Genomic DNA, 16,993 nt, shown 5'->3' on the forward strand with positions numbered 1-16,993 from the left:
GTCATAAATTAACAAAGTGACTCGAACCTTGTATTTCAATTACTCGATACTAGGCGGCCGTACCGCAGTAAAAGAGCCAGATGGATGTTGACACGGCAGCAAATTTCTACATCATATCAATATCCTCATCTATTCTGTTACATTTACAGTTGAATAGATTCTATAAAGCCGAAATGGAAATCGCAATGGCTGTGTTGGCGACGTTCTGTATTGTCGGACAGGCTACGAACAATTTCAAACGTCATTATCATGAAGGAAAACCGTGGTCAGATCCGCCATTATGCGTGCGAGTTTGTGAAAAGATGCAAGACCAGTGCAGCGCAAACTGTTTCCCCCCTGACGGGACCGCGCACACCCCGTTTTCTACGACCATACCCAGAGAGGAACTGACGGTATCAAAGAACGACTCCAAGAAATACGAATGCATCGACAAATGTTTGAATTCAGACAGCGAACCGATTGTGAGTCTACCTGGAACTTTACTCTGCATGCGCTTCCGAAATGCCGATTACGATTTTTGTTTTGAAATTTGCCAAAGCGCCATTATTTCGCGCTATTCCATAAACAAAGATAAAATCTGCCGCAAAATCCATCTTATCAGAGATAATCTCGCGATTCTGACTTTTACCTATACAGACTTGCATCTTATCCACGGATATGATTGACAGGATGGTCGCCGTAGGAAATACGGGCCAAACTTTTGTCAACATCGCTCGTTTTTTTTGTTGGTACTCATGGTGTTTCGACTTATACAGTCCTTTACACCAGGCCGATATTCCTGATTATTATTCCTGATTCCCGATTCCAACTTTCGTCCAAGTCTTTTGTAAAATACTGTTCATCCTTACGGGTATCATGTGGCGAAGATGAGCTTATAGGGTCACTGGGAAATGTAGCGAGCAATTTATTCAATTTCGAATTGGAAAGATATACAGGAAAAATCAAGCTCAGTTTACATCAAATCATAATTCATTCTCATAAGCATAATAATGGCAAATGTCTGTGCAGCAAGCTTGGCTTGTTTCGTCCTCTAGTCGCACTCGGCTATAAGTTGATGTCGCAAGAATCGAGTGTCACGGATTGGCGAGAAATAGACTTGCTTTCGGAGTCAAATTCCGTTTCTAAATTACAAATCTATCACTCGTTGCTTGATATTCGGCGATAATCGGATTAAGTACAATATCGACCTATCCCGATAATGTTAAATGCAATATCAGAAATGAATTTGCGAAATAAAAATGCAATTTTCGCGGACCGCTCCCAAAGTCGGCAGCGTGTTCCATCTTCGTTACGTGCCCGCGTTCGTGACTCACTTGACAAGGCGGCAAAGTGTTGGACTTTATTGTGGTTTAACAAGCCGAATAATGGAATTGATATGCGCGATAGCGATTCGCTTGAGAGAGCCCGCCATGTTTTGCGGCGAGCAAAAACAATGCCGCCAGGAACTTGCTTCAAAGTAAAGTTAAATCGAGAAATTCCACGATTCGTCGCAGAAGTGACGCGATTAAGGTCATTACCGATAGGAAATGGCGACCGTTTAGCGACAAAATTTCCTTTATTTGCTGTCATTACGTAACAATTAATTCGGAATGAATCCAAAGAATATTCGAGTGTTTTGTTTGCCATCCGGACGACACTCCCCGGATCCGGTCCACGCCTAACTTTCAAGTCACACAAAGCGGACATTGTTATATTGTAGTCGTTTTTTAGATCCAACAAGAAAGCTGCGACGAATTTCAGCCCGCGCCTCGACGTGGTGAGTTCCCGCGGTTCGTAAACGGTCATTCAAACATAATATCGAGCGCCGGTTTTCAGGGAAAGGGGAGGGAGAAGTGGGAATCGACGTTTCTTCGCTCACAATGGAAGAAAGATGCGGAATGGAAGCTTTCAGGAATTCGTCCGTTTGTCGCTTGGAACAAGACCAACCTACTGTCTCGAAACTAGTACGAGTTTTCTGATTTTTCAAATTATATTAGAATAAATTACTGAACTCGCAAAAACTTGGAAATTGAGAATTAGATTCCGAATTTGAAAGAATTACAACAAAATATCAAGTTTACCACATATCAAATCACAGTTCACTTTGACCATCACAAGCTTGACTTGTTTCGCACTATACTGTTCTCCTGTAGCATTTTCAGGAAAAGCAGAAATGAGACTAGAATTAGAGCATAGAAACATTTCACAAATTACATCAGAATTAGATGACCTGTTGTTCCCGGGAGCCCCAGGGATTCCTCAAACCAGTCTCACGGTTTTTTTTGAGGTCAAGACACCCCGCAACTCATACATATGATCTCCGATATTGGCAACTTCATTACCAGTATCGAGGCCTGACATTTCTAAACTGGTATATGAAAAGGAAAATCTTATTTTGATGGATTTCGTCTTTTAAACAGTGTTTATGTGAAGTTCATTTTGTACCCCAGTAATATATAGTAATATATTGGGTAATGGATATGCAGTTAGATGTTTATTGTGGCAGATTTTTGTTTTATGGCGCAGCCAAAGCCAGGTGTTCTCGAAGGCTTGCAAATTATCGAAAGTGTTCCCCATGTTAGTAAAGATTAAGAAGCACTGCTCTAATTAGTCTTATTGGACAACTAGTTGTCCAAGTCATATTGTTCGCTCAGTAGTAAGTACCGAAATGTATTTTCAGGTATTTGACGTCAACAAACCGAAGCTAACTCTCTGCACCGGATCTCCGGTCTTAAGCGGGAAAAGAGGACTCTACACGTTGGATGCGAGTGAGTTCGAGTTCGAGATAGTCCCGAGTTCGGCGGAATTTATGAATTCGGCTCGTTTCAGCAAAGGCATTCGGAAAGCGCCGAGAAAATCTCCTGGAAAGTTCGGTCCGTCGCAAGAGAAGTATCCGGAAAGACTCGGGTTTTGTGGGCAGATTGAGAAGAAGTTCTATGTGAGTAAGGTTCGACGCGCGACTCGAATTCCGTTCTCATCCGAATTCGCGTTCATTTTCAGTACCGAACCGGACGAGTTCTGTCCGACCAAAACCACGTCCGAATCTCCGAGGATGGCAATTCACTTCGCTTCGAAGCAATTCATCGACATTTACTTCTATGCTGGATATTCGCAATGGTTCGAAATGGGAGTGTGTGAGCGCGAACACCCCGCAGTCGGATTAAACAACGGTGAGCAAATCCAACTCGAATCGCGCTCCGAACAAACATGAACTCAAAAGAGCCGAGAAAAAATGAAGTGTAAAATTTCACATCAACCGAAATTCACTACCACTAAAATGATTGATTTTTACTTACTCAAAATCGGCACTTCTAGTTGTACATGAGTCGTAATTGACGATGTTGCTTCTACTTTTGCCTACTTGTCCTGCATACTCGGGTGATTACGCTTTCACTCTACTTCCACTACTGCTCAACAGATTTTTCAGTCAAAAATGCTTGATTTTTACACTTTTTACAATTTTTATACAGACATGCGTAGCCACTGCGGGATGGCGATGTCCAAAGTGAAAGCTTGGGTCATTTTCAACCCCGCAGAATTCGAGGGGCGTGACAAAGTCAAGGGTTGCGGCACCATCAAGAAAAGCGAATACAAAATCTGTCAGGACTGGGTCCTCATACCCACGCATTGCAAACATTACTACTCCCGGAATTGAATAAAAAATTGAGCGTTGGCACCACTGTGAATGTACCGCAGCACATCAACGGACGATGCGCTCCACTATGCCGCCGCAATGAGACAGAGACGGTCGTCAATCGGTTCCGTTCCGATTCTGCAGATTATTTATATTTCTATTTTATTTTTTCATTGTTCTGCTGTTTTCTAAACACGACGACACATTCCGCTCCGAACGCGAAATATAAAATCAGTCTACTGCATTCGAGGCTCAAAACAAGGTTCGACGATGGTGGCCCAGACGATAAGACAATTTTCGATTCTTCATTCGAGACGCGACACGAAGCTGCGCCTTCAAAATACATTTCTAATCTCTGCCGCCATCTTGGAATGGGTTTCAACTCACAGTGAATATTTTGAAAACCTGTCGAGGATAAGCAAGTTGAAGATTGCTGTTTTCGATAAATACGTTAAGCGTGGACGGCTTTGTGATCCAGACAATGGCATGCGCGCGGAATACATTCTTTGCGGCTCGCCAACGCCCGACAATTGACGGGTCATAATACCGCTGCAAGCAATAATCACAATTATGTCTCCTATTCTGATAAGAAAATTGATTTACGCGATCATCCCGTGAAATCCTATTTAACAAACAGGTGAACTTGCGTCGTTGACGTTGGAGATCATGGATCATGGTTTTTCGAGACCCAATTCTGTTACATGAAACGGATTACTGTTCCAATCCGGATCCTGTTTCGAATTTGAAATCCGTATCCAAAAGAATCCCGCTCAAGGCTCAACATCTGTTGCCCGTGCAGTCGATAATAGTTTTTCAATTATACCTCAGTAATGCATGGTATAGCTTATTATTAGGGAATTTTAGAAACAGTGGTGCACGGCAGAGACTAGCCAAAGTCAAGCTTATGCGAAACATCGAAGTAAACAAACAGAAAGTCACTGTCATTCATTGGAAATTTTGAATCCCGTCAGAAGAATCTCATCTAAATATCCACGCGACCTCAAAATCAGCATTGAATAACTTTTCGAAGAATCCCAATTATTCAACTGAACTGGCATACAAAGGCTATGGTTAGGGTTAGTCGCCCTATATTTGCTTGGACCCTTGACACAACAACTTTAAAGTGCTACCAGTCTTACAAAAAGTCCCGTGCCAGTGTTTGGTTATCGAGACCACAATTTTCCTTTTGGCTTGTATTAAGAGTCACTTCTCGTCAGGACTATCCAAAAATCTCCGAAATAAGTTATAAATATCTGAAACATAGTCCGACAAAATCGTGAAAAGTCCTGATTCGAATGATACTCAAGACGTCCTCCTCGTCACCTCATCCGCGTTAGCGGTGTCTTGCAAAAAGCCTAGAGGTGGGCCGTGCTATAAGTCGGCAGTTACGGAAAATAAGAAGAATATCGGCCTGGTGTAAATGACCATAGTAGTCGACAAACACCATGAATACCACAAAACAAACAAACGTGCGGTCAGATTGTGCCATCTAACGGAAACTATTCAAGTATCACCGTGTCTGTCAGGCGTCGATAGCGACATCTGAGGATATGAGTCGCAACATATTGCACGACGACGTCATTTCCTGAAACTCGCCGCAGCTTTGGAACGGTCGGAAAGCGATCGAAGGATCTTCCTGGTTTGCTTGATCCGATTACAGTCGACAAGGGAGACCAGTATCAGTTTTATTAAGAATTTTATCACTTCAAAACACTACATGACTGTGATACCATGAAAAGATAGGAAGGTGTCGAAACGACTTGGAGTAGTTTTTGAAATCAGACACCGAGCCTAGGCAATGTAAAGAGGAGGCATGCCCACTGAACGAAAAGTAAAAGAGGTAATACAAAAGGACAATAAGCGACAAAATAAGGTTGCATGTGACGGAAGGCGAGATCGATATGCCAGATTGTGGTCCGGCGACTGTCGGATACAGTGTCCTACAAATTAGAGCGAAGATTTCAGTTTTCTGTATGTTGTAGTTTAGAGCTGTCGCCTACGGTTGCATTAGCAGAAAGGAAATAGGATTTGCTGCGTATTTGGAAGGTAGGCGTAAGATTTACAGGTATTGGCTTCTAGCCAGACATGAATCCGACAGGTGTTCCGAAACAAGATTGGGTGCGAATTTATTTATCCGGATCAGAATATGACTAAAACATTCTAGCATGAACGTAACTTTCTGTTTATTCACCACGTTGTTTTGTATGAGCTCGGACCGTTTTTTTTTTTCATTGCACCAAAATTTCGTAGACTCCTCAATAGCTTAACTTCAAGACGTTTGCCGAGGCTTAATTTGGAACATATCGATGGCAGGAGCGCAATAGATGCTCAACCTTTAGCAGGAATATTTTTAGACCATGATTTTCATATGAAAGGCAGAAATAGAATTTGGGTTTCTTTTCATGGAACGTGGATGGGATCCTAGTTCGAAAAAACATGGTCCGGGCCACTCTAGTTCGCAGAACAGAAGGGAATAAGTTCAATCCCTTTTTTAGAAAGCATTTGTAGAATGAGGGTAGATTATTCTGATTGATCGTCGACGAGTAGGGGACATTCATCTCATCACCAGGTAATAACCTCCAGAGAGAAAATCCATGGAAGGTGAGTTTTCACATACTCTCATTGTATTTTCGCCGCGTATGACTTCACTATATCTTACCGAGATGATGCAATCAGCGATGGAGGGGACAACTGTGACTGCGATTCCGAGGGTGACTTTGTCGACGTCACAGAATTAGAAAACTGGAAAAATAACGCGAAGGTTTTTTATTGATTTTTTGTTATGTCTTATTCATTTACATCAATTGAATAGTATATTCATATTGAACTGATCCCGAATGTTTTCGGGTGACACTCGTCAGGGGTAATCGTCAGCAACTAGTAGAGAATTCAAAAGAACATCGTATATTAACAATCGTATCACAAAATATGACGTCACCAGCATGAAATATCGAATACGAGAGCGTCCAATGTACATCTCATTTACATCAATGAGAAATAAAGATTAGCTCTCTTTATCGAAAAATAATTTCAACTTCACGAATTCTAAAATATAGTTCATAATAAACTACGTTGTCCGAAGATCTTCACTCTATGCGCCCGGCCTTGTGTACATCGATTAGCTTGACTTCCCAATGTTTTTCAGCATCCCCCGAACAAATTGAGTCTGCCAGTTCATCGCAGTGTTACAATGAGGTTTGATACATCATCGCATTGTACATTTGCGCTGTTACTTTACAACCTCTTAACAGGTCATCGATGAAGTCTCCGATTTATCGCGCCAAGGAAGACGAAAAGATCAAACGAACGATATCATTCAACTTACAAACGGTACGGCGTCGAGCTGGGCAAAATGATTCGAATACGAATCGGAGTTTCGGATATCATCGAATCGAGTATTCGTTGAAATGATTCTGGTCGAGTAGTGAGAGAAGGTTTTTTCGAGTAGGCCTACCTCTTTCACGACGAGTTTTATTATCAACGATAATTTCAATTCATTTTACCAAACATGGGAGCCTTGAAACCTCAATTAGTCGTATCGTATCACAGCTTCCAAAAACATGTAGCCTAGTACACAAAGCTGAGCAGAGCACGTTAGCGGAAACGACATATCTGTGAAGCCGTGATCAACCCACAGCATTGTCACAAAGCCAAATGATAATCTGGTCGAAACTATAGAAAGTCATCTGAATGTGATGTAGAGCTGGCGTGATTTTGTTTGTGGTCGGATAAAGGGCATCTGTCCATCGATACTCTTACACCGTCAAATTGAATTATACCCTCAAACTCGACTCCAAGCTCAGATTTCGATGCTTCAGGAAAAAGCGCACGTGGAGATACAACCTTCTAAGGACGAGAAATTACGCCAGTTGTTTACATCATCATGTATTCCTCCCTCTGGACAACGGGAAACCCGCGATAAAAGACTGTCTTCCGTGGAGTCACAAGAACCGGATTGCGTCGCGGACAATGCCGACTCGGTTCCAGGTGAGTTAGTGACATTAGGGATGTATTTATAAAGACGATTGTTATTTTTGCTGGTGCGGGCCCTATTTGTCTATATTGGGATCTGAACGGTCGGTCAGTAGTTCGAGTTAAACTTGTGGATTTTGAAAAGTGAGTAGTTCAAGTACTACTAACATTTCAAATAAAAGTTGGTTGCCAAAAATCTACAAAAGACGTGTGTCGTCGTTCTGTTTGTGTGATTATCACTTACTACTATCTCTCTCTCTAATATTTTACCTAAACCAGTGGTCAGTATATTTCTTCATCGTATCACAAATGATGATACTATCTAGTGTTGTGGCCCACAACCTCACATGAAAGTTACATAATATGAGTTGTTTTGTTTGGAATCCCGTCATGTTGAAATTAATAACAGGGTACAGTACTAAATTCAGTATGAGCAGATATGCATCCCATTCTCAGTTGACTTAGTTACTTCCACAAAGCACCAAAACAAAATCCATTACCAATCATTTCCCCGTATTGCCAATTGCAGATGTGAACTCGGGATGGTTCTAACCACAGGGTATGGGACCGTACCCGATTGTTGTTATTACAACCTTGATATGACCCTGAATAAACCACATACAACTACTATATGGTTTATTATAATCGAGTGGTCCTCAAGCGCGATTAAAGAGCGAAATATTTTCAATACTAAAGTCCCGAAAAAACTGACTGGACTTTGACGCCATACCAGGACCAAAACTGCTGCAACCCAAAGCCCAAATCGTGGATCAGCTCGAAGGGTGCCCTAAATTAATTGGGTGAATGAACATAAATTATACATCACGTGTTGGCGACTCCCTGACGAAAAAATACGCATAATTATAGAAAATAGAAATGGGTATTTCGGCGTCTGTTATTACCACGCCTCGATGCACGAAGACATATGAAGTTTCGGCCAATATGGGACTCCGAGAAGTGTGCCTAAAGATCGTCAGTGAGAAAACCTTAGCCGAAGAGGATTGCCCTTATGTTGACCGTAAACTTCGCTAATTCTCCATAGGTGCTTGAATCGCTCGTGCCGAATTATCATGTCGTCGCAATCTGCATCCCACAGGACAAATAACATCCATCAGAGAAAAAATATTTGGCAGTGAAGAAATAACATTTTCGAATCGTGTGCTTACTTTAGTAGTTCAATTCGTTTATGCTTTTCAATATCTTTTGACTATATAGCGGACAAGAGGTAACAAAATAACAACCTGTAACGAAGTAATCGTACCAACGGGCACGCCAGAATATGTTTGGTTATTAATTACGTGGCCTTCATTTTCCAAGACAACAGCTCACTCAGCACTACTGGTAAATCTGATTACGTGGGATGGGAGGATAAAAAGTTTGTGGCGACATATATATGCAATTACCACCTATTCATTCACGCATTACATAAGAGTTTGGTGCCTAGTAGGGCGACCAGGCCAAACAAACTTTGTTGACCATTGAAATCAAGCGACGGGGTTCTTGAGGGCAAAGGCCCCAGAAGTTTGGCTGGTGCGCAAGACAATCGTATTTTAGTGGGGCTGACGAAGTGCTGTTACGACCCTCCCTCCTACCTATTGTCATTAATACAGTCCTTACAATATAGAGGGGGGCGCTATAGAGCCCGATAATTTTTTAAAGGGGGCGCTGGAGGAAAAAGGTTGAGAACCACTGCCCTAAACGCGTGAGCGATCTCGTCTTCTTGTTGTTGTGATTGTGCCAAGTGCGTGCATGCATGTATTAGCACCCACGTCTTGTGAGTTGTTGGAGCGATAGGGATTAGGCTAGTCGATGCAACTGTTCTTTTAGGAGTACAGAACTTCATAACACATTTGAATAAAATATTCATATTTATTCCCGAAGCTTTTCGGCTGACGCTCGTCAGGGGAATATCGTCAGCAATAATGCGAGAATTCGAATAACTATGTTCAGCAACAATATATATCGCTAATTATGACGTCACACAGAAAACATACAAAGTTAGGAAAACGAGAGAACTGAAGCGTTGGCATGGAGATAGCGAAGCCATACAAGTTAATGCGCGATTTTCAAATGATACACAAATTCTTTCTGTTGGCACAAACTAGGTTTACTCAAAGTGATGATGGTGGACTCAAGAACAGACAAATGAAATAAATTGCGACCCTTAGCCAATACAGAGAACATGTCCTCGTGGTAGTTAGCAGCACATGTATGATTTTCTAGTAAATGTTTGCCAATAGAAGATTTTTGACTCATGGCCTGGTTATGTTCTAGAACAAGTGCTGGATTGTTATGCTGCGATTTCGAGATATATGATTTGACAGACGGTGGGATGTGTTCTTTAATTCGGTCCTGCAACCGTTTGGAAGTTCCGACCGAATTAAAGAACAGGACCGAATTAAAGAACACATCCCACCGTCTGTCAAATCATATATCTCGAAATCGCAGCATAACAATCCACTTGTTCTAGAACATAACCAGGCCATGAGTCAAAAATCTTCTATTGGCAAACATTTACTAGAAAATCATACATGTGCTGCTAACTACCACGAGGACATGTTCTCTGTATTGGCTAAGGGTCGCAATTTATTTCATTTGTCTGTTCTTGAGTCCACCATCATCACTTTGAGTAAACCTAGTTTGTGCCAACAGAAAGAATTTGTGTATCATTTGAAAATCGCGCATTAACTTGTTTGGCTTCGCTATCTCCATGCCAACGCTTCAGTTCTCTCGTTTTCCTGACTCTGTATGTTTTCTGTGTGACGTCATAATTAGCGATATATATTGTTGCTGAACATAGTTATTCGAATTCTCGCATTATTGCTGACGATATTCCCCTGACGAGCGTCAGCCGAAAAGCTTCGGGAATAAATATGAATATTTTATTCAAATGTGTTATGAACTGTTCTTTTGTATTTCAGTTTGATCATTTATTACGGTATTTAACCTATGAATAAATGCAAAGTTGCACACTGTTGTGTGATGTCGCAGCAGCCAATGTTCCCTCTAATTTTTTACGAGTATTCGCGCAGTCCGCGCACTCACCAACTCACTGCGTGGTCTCTTTGACAACAGTGCGTAACAACTATAAAAAAGGACATCACTCCGGCTTTTTTGTGTGGGGCACAGATTTTTCTATGCGCGGCGACGCACGCTCGCAGCTTAGAGGAAACATTGCTATCAGCCATTGCTGGCTCAGAGTCATCACTAGAGGCTGCTCACAGTGGTGTGGCGAGGGGGGGCAAGTACTGATGTACATGTGGATTGTGGAAAGCCCAGTTGATTCCCATAACATAAATAGCAATGAGTTGCTTCGGAATTGATTCTAGTCTAGTTAGTTAGTTTCGGACATTTAAAGTTCTAGTTCTAGTATCGCATTTTCAAAATCCAGTAGTTTGTACAAGTCTACCTGAAGGCGATGTGAACAAATAAAGATGTCCGAAAACGAGTGTTCCAAAGTTACCCCATGACGTGACACTTGGCATTCAACGGCATCACTTTTCAGACCGAGTCCGATGGAAGAGTAAATCCCTAGGGAGAAACGACGCCAAAAAGTAAGCCTTTCGTTGCTATTCCGCCACTGACTTCACGCGGCCTTTTTGCAGAGTGGCGCCAGACTTGACGACGAAACGGCGGCACTCGGACAGCACGACAAACCGGCCTGTTTTACGAGATTCCGCAATCGACTTGATATCGGACGATGATCACAGCGATGCGTACACGGCGGTTAGTCTTGCAGGTAGACGCGCTTATTCTACCAACCACCCTCATTCTCAGGAGTCAGTTTTTCAGGCACTTTGAAAAGAGGCGCGCCGCCTCTTCACACTGACAACAATCGGAGGAAATACGTCATTATAGGGTTGGTTTGTGTGGCTATCGTCGTCATCATTGTTTTATCTATACTCCTGGCCAAAAAGTGACGGCGTTTCTTCCTATTTATTTCTCAATGCGCTACTTTCTGTACAAATAAATTAGGTTTTATCATTGTGTGGCGTCGTAATGGTGCTGTCCAGACTTTGGTTCGGTTGGCAGCCATGCATTCGACAAGAGAATGTGTAGAGTTTATTATTTAAATACACGCGAAGTTTCACTAAAGTCATTCACACTTGATTTTAAACCTGATCATGACGTAAAGATAATAATAATTGCATCGTTCGGTCATTGGTCTGTCTATCTCTCAGCAGAAGAACATTAAGAAAGCAAGGCCTTCGGATTCGACGGATGCCTACATTGCAACGAATGCATGCACAAAGATATACAACAATAATTTTCAGTCAACGTGAGCCAAAAGGTTCCCTTTTTATCAGCACTCAGCACACTACGTTTTACGAATGACGAGCACTAGCCTATCGCCCAACCAGTGACAGGCCATTATGGCTCTACAGCAGTGTTCTTAGCCTGTTCGCCAGTGCCCCCAGAGGGTGATTTGGATTTTGAAGGGGCGGAAACGTTCAGGGACGATATGAGGGCACTGGGATCAGGGGGGAGGTTTGGGGAGCGCTGAATAAAAATAGCTTCGCAGTAGAGGGTGCAGTATGGAGTATGGACATATGATAATATAGTATAAAAACAGTTCTATACACGCCTGAGTTCTCATTGCAAATTAACATTCGACAAAATCTGCCAATACCCGAAATTTTTCGTCGCGCAGAGCGCAAAATCTGTTACTGTGATTGTACCGGTTTATTAAAATCCATGTAAAATGAATTTAGCGTACTTTTAGATCGCCAATTTCCCAGCAAAACACTTCCGTCACGCTAGCTCATGTTATTTCCCACAAAATGTTTCGAATTATAGGTATTATATCCTGCAGCACACAGCATGTCGAAATCGAAGAAAGCGACACTGTACCACTTTTGAGGGTGAGAGCCTTTTGTTCATTAAAGATGCATTGAAGCTTTTTGGTGAAAATGATCAAGTAAATTTACTTGTATTTGAGACAGTGTTGGGATCAAGTCACTACCTTCGAGTCATTGCACATTTTGATTCGAGTAAAGTCAAGTCACTCAATTTTTGGAGATGACTCGAGTAAAGTCGAGTCATGTCAAGTCACGAGTCAAGTCACAATTCAAGTCAAGTTGCCGTTTCGAAGTATGAGGCATGATTACGTCATTGCATTTTGCTAGCTGTTTTAAAAACAGGTTGAGTAGTCATTGCGTTTTGAACCAATGAACGCAGGAAAGAGTTGTATCGCTCATATATACGTAGAACTGTTAAACTACGTAAGTAAATTGCATAGCAAGAGTTCATAGTTACGAAGTTACCAGCCAAAATAGAGAACAGAGAAACGAATTGACAAGATGCAATACATCAGTGGTCAGGAACCTTTGGCTCGCGAGCCATATATGGCTCTTTTGGGTATCAGATATGGCTCTTTAACAAATTTGTAATTTTGGAATAAATTTATCAATATTGCAGCAACTTGTTAGGCCTACTATAAATTTTCATAACGGCCCGAATAATTATTCTCGTGGTCGCCTAAACATGTCTTTGAGAGGTCAATACAGTGGGGAATCCAGGGTTAGGGTCTTGTATCCCCTTTTAAAAATCCTCAAATTTTTAAGTTGCTGTCACGCTTGTAACTATAACATCAATTGCGAATTCGATCTACACGACATCACGCGCCTCCAAATTTTGGATTGCACGATACCGTGATTGATCATAGAAAATAGCAGACATGGCGACGCTTGTATGACAACGCAGTTATCAAATACACGTTTTGCCTGATCTACGCCGAGGACTGAACTGCCTTGAAAGTGACATTCACAATTAGAAATTCAAATTAAAAACAACGCCATAGCTATCCATGTCCTTGGTTGGTAAGTAGCCTATACCTTTCTAGTACCGCCGTTGTAGGTGTGTAGCGCAGGTGTAGGTGTTAGTCATATACTGGAGAAGTCGATCAATATTTAGAGATTCGGAATCAGTGCGACAATTGCATTCGCTTAATACCAGTGAATAAAATTCTAAGCTATATACGATGAGTTGCGCTATCACAGATGAGGCTTGGTCGTCTGTGCCTCACATGTGCCTCACTCTCCTTTCGCGCTATATTTTCGCACAATGAATTTGAAAATTGCTTGATTTTTGAAGAAAAAAAGTTCATAAACGTTGATAGAAAATATCAATAATCGTGGAACGTTTCGATGTATGTACTGCTGTAGTGACCATGTTTGGCTCCACCTGCGCATATGAGCAGAGAAAATATGCTGCACACAATGAATTCCATGTAATAGTGCTACCAATACGTCAGAAATTTTCAATTGTGACGTAACAGTTGATTGACATTTATGGCTCTTTGGGAGTCAGACTTGAAAATATTGGGTCAATATGGCTCTTCGGTCAAAAAAGTTTCCCGACCACTGCAATACATGATCCACCTGCTTATTCATGCGATGCAATTCGAGCCTGCGCCAATGTTTGACGAGTATATAAACTAGATTCGAATTCAATTTGAATAAAACAGAAAACAAAGAACATGGATGGACAAAATTGGACATTTTGCTTTGAAATTACTTTACTACTAATATACGACAACGTAAGCTGTAAGCTCCGATCACTTCGTTTGTGGTCAATTTATTTGTGCGAGAACAATGAAGGCATGAGTGGTCGCTCTCACGGGTTACAACAGAGTTTCACGAATATGCAAGATACATTGATTTTTATCGACACCGATTACTTGATTACTTGAAATTGATTCGTGAAGTTTGCTCCGAGTCACGAGTCAATCCACATTTCTAATGCACCGAGTCAAGTCAAGTCATTTTTGCAAAGTGACTCGAGTCAAGTCAAGTCATACGAAAAAGGTGACTGGAGACATCCCAACACTGATTTGAGAGCTGCAAAATTAAATCTTCAGAATATTTCTTCATGGTATCATAAAGGATGATACTGTCTGGTGTTGTGACCCGCAATCTCACATGAGCGTTATATAATATGGGTTGCTTTACTTGGAATACAATCATGTTAAAGTAAATAACTAGGTGCAGTACTAAATTCAATGTGAGCAAAGATCTCTACCGCTATATCAAATGATTTACTATTCAGATAACGTAATGAAAAAACAATACAGATGGAACATGAGCCCGCACCCGATGGTTGTTAAAAATCCTTTTTCGGATCCTGAACATAGCACATACAATTATTATAGCGTTAATTAATAGAGTGATCAACAGTAAAGTCCCAGGCCGAAAAGACCGACCGGACTTCTAAGTCTTAACCCTTGTTTATACTAACGTCCTTAAAACATGGGGGGCAGACCCAGGCAATTTTTGAAAAAGGGCTCTACAGGAAGAAGGGTCAAGGACCACTGCTCTACAGGAAGACGGCTACATATTGTAAAGTTCAAAATCCGCGAAATTCGGAGCGTGATTACCTCTGGCATCAAGCGGGAAATGTTATGTAACAAGAAGTAAAACAAAAGTACTCGCCACCAAGGAATGCGAGGCGCCCACAGGCTCAAGAATCGATATCAATCAACACTACATCACGCGACGCCTAAGGCTATTGTTTCTGAAGAGAAATTAAATATTCATGACGTAGTTCGCCTACATCAAACTGTTGAAAACTCAGGCTGGGAAATTCTCAACGATTCCGCTGAGTCTGTCAGTGAAAGTCGATTTTCGAAAACAAAGACGAAGGCATTTCTGTGTGAGGCAGGTAGAAGGTTCGGTTGATAGTTATAGCTGACACCTGACAGCGACCGTTGGTCCAAGTATTTGTTCCGTAGTTCAGAAACTAGATGAAGTTGATGACATGAAGGGCGTGTTACCGTCCATAGCATAGCCAGCGCTTTACGAGCTGCCGACACATACAACCTCATGTTCATCGCTTGTCCTATTTATGTGTTATCCTCAATCAGTTTGTATTCAGTGCGCCTCTTATTTACACGAGCTAGCTAGGTCAGTGGTTCCCAAACTTTCATAGTCGTGACCTAATTTCCGATTTAAAGAAAAACTTAGCAACCTACTCTAGGCCTATTTGGGAAGCTGTTTGCTAAGAAAATAGAACCCATTACCACAATATATCCGTCAATTAAAATATAATAAATTAAAAAAGACCTACTTAATTACCTCTGTTGCCCTACACCGCCGAGGCATTGCTGCCATCATTTAGTTTTTTTCCTCTTTAACTATCATTCTTACAGCCAGACTGTATAGAGACAAGTGTATCTGTTTGATGCGGGTTAGACTAGTTGACATTTTCAATGTCGCATCGATCATTCCTACCTGATACCGAATACTGTGCATGCATATTTTCTGTACCCCCATCATTGTCATCTGTTTGTTACGTATTTTGGTTGCATGATAAAATAATGACTCCCTCTCTCTCCTTCATATGTTGAAAACCCCTGTGCTAGACCAAGCAGACTTGGACAACTAGAAAGTTGTCAGCTTGTCCAAATTAGATTAGAATTAGAATTGCAGTCACAGTTACTTCCAAATTAGATAAAAACTAGAATTACAGCTACTTTTTCTTAATTAGACTAGAATTACTGAATTCACGAAATCTTGGACATTGAATTTAGTTCCGTTCATATCAAATCATGGTTCGTATTCTCATAAGCATGAGCATAGCAAATGTCTGTACAGCAAGCCTGGCCTGTCCTGTAGCATTTACATGAAAACCAGAAATTAGAATTGAGATTAGAGCATAGAAAGATTTCACAAATCAGATTACCGACATTTCGCTATAATTCGAAAATTAGAATCATCTGGCTGGCCAAGGCTGGTGTTAACGAAAGACTAGTCCTGAAAGCTATTTCGACCCCTTCCTACCATTTCATTTCATCTCAATTTTGTGATGTTTTGAATTGAAGAAAATGTCAATCACGCGATGTCACATGATGGTGATGGTCAATTTCCAGATTTTTATCTCAATGCTGACAAAATATGTCCGCGACACGAGCGCCTCTCAACGAGCAAGAGCGATTTACCGAACTCCATCTCCGGGTTCGATAGACTCCGGATTCGGTTCGGACTTCGAACGACTGAGACTGACAGAAAGCAAAGATCAAGTTCAAAAACAAGATCAAAAATCGCAAAGTTACGCAAAACGCTCGAAATCTCGCCGGTCGTCTAGCAATGAGCGCAAATGGTTTCGTTGTGATGAGGTCACAGAGGACTACAGTGACGCGGACGACGTTTACGAGAACAAAAGACAATCAACAAAGAGGCAATCATCATTTAGCCTTGATGAAGTCGCGTTGTCCGAAATCCGATATATCGGGGATTTGGGAGGAGGCGGATTCGCGAAAGTTGATCTCGTTGAAATAAAACGGTGAGAATCGACTTGAGAAGCAGCAACTTTCTAGAAGAAATGAAGTATTCTAGGTCTAGAATCAAAACATAACCTAAATCAGAACTGTTTACTTTGTTATTTTGCAACATTCGGGCTCAGCTTGTTTCT

General features: G+C 41.5%; 3 protein-coding genes and 1 long non-coding RNA gene across 4 annotated transcripts in view; 3 read left to right on the forward strand and 1 right to left on the reverse strand.

Moving 5' to 3' along the window:
- On the forward strand, positions 1-3,857 carry LOC145454709 (uncharacterized). Its single transcript, XM_080332701.1, has 7 exons — positions 1-461; positions 1,711-1,756; positions 1,816-1,943; positions 2,660-2,747; positions 2,809-2,917; positions 2,980-3,149; positions 3,450-3,857. Exons 1-7 carry the CDS (start codon positions 81-83, stop codon positions 3,632-3,634), a joined length of 1,107 nt encoding a protein of 368 aa, XP_080188827.1. The 5' UTR covers positions 1-80; the 3' UTR covers positions 3,635-3,857.
- Positions 889-16,993, reverse strand: part of LOC145453863 (uncharacterized) — a 22,138-nt gene continuing 6,033 nt past the window's right edge. Inside the window, exon 2 of the long non-coding RNA XR_013919952.1 lies at positions 889-1,121. This is a non-coding gene — a long non-coding RNA (uncharacterized LOC145453863). The remainder of the gene's footprint in view (positions 1,122-16,993) is intronic.
- Positions 6,089-11,574, forward strand: LOC145454713 (uncharacterized). The gene is made up of 8 exons (XM_080332706.1): positions 6,089-6,214; positions 6,277-6,374; positions 6,759-6,808; positions 6,865-6,943; positions 7,432-7,600; positions 11,091-11,139; positions 11,191-11,324; positions 11,378-11,574. The coding sequence occupies exons 1-8, from the start codon at positions 6,208-6,210 to the stop codon at positions 11,503-11,505; spliced, it is 714 nt and encodes a 237-aa protein (XP_080188832.1). The 5' UTR covers positions 6,089-6,207; the 3' UTR covers positions 11,506-11,574.
- LOC145454708 (cGMP-dependent protein kinase 1-like) overlaps positions 15,146-16,993 on the forward strand; it is a 16,598-nt gene continuing 14,750 nt past the window's right edge. The window contains exon 1 of the mRNA XM_080332700.1: positions 15,146-16,864. Within this exon, the coding sequence (XP_080188826.1) occupies positions 16,407-16,864 (458 nt within the window). The 5' untranslated portion in view covers positions 15,146-16,406. The remainder of the gene's footprint in view (positions 16,865-16,993) is intronic.

This window comes from Botryllus schlosseri, chromosome 13 (assembly GCF_051294905.1).
Source record: "Botryllus schlosseri isolate E-star chromosome 13, Bs_hap1, whole genome shotgun sequence".
Taxonomy (NCBI): Eukaryota; Metazoa; Chordata; class Ascidiacea; order Stolidobranchia; family Styelidae; genus Botryllus; species Botryllus schlosseri.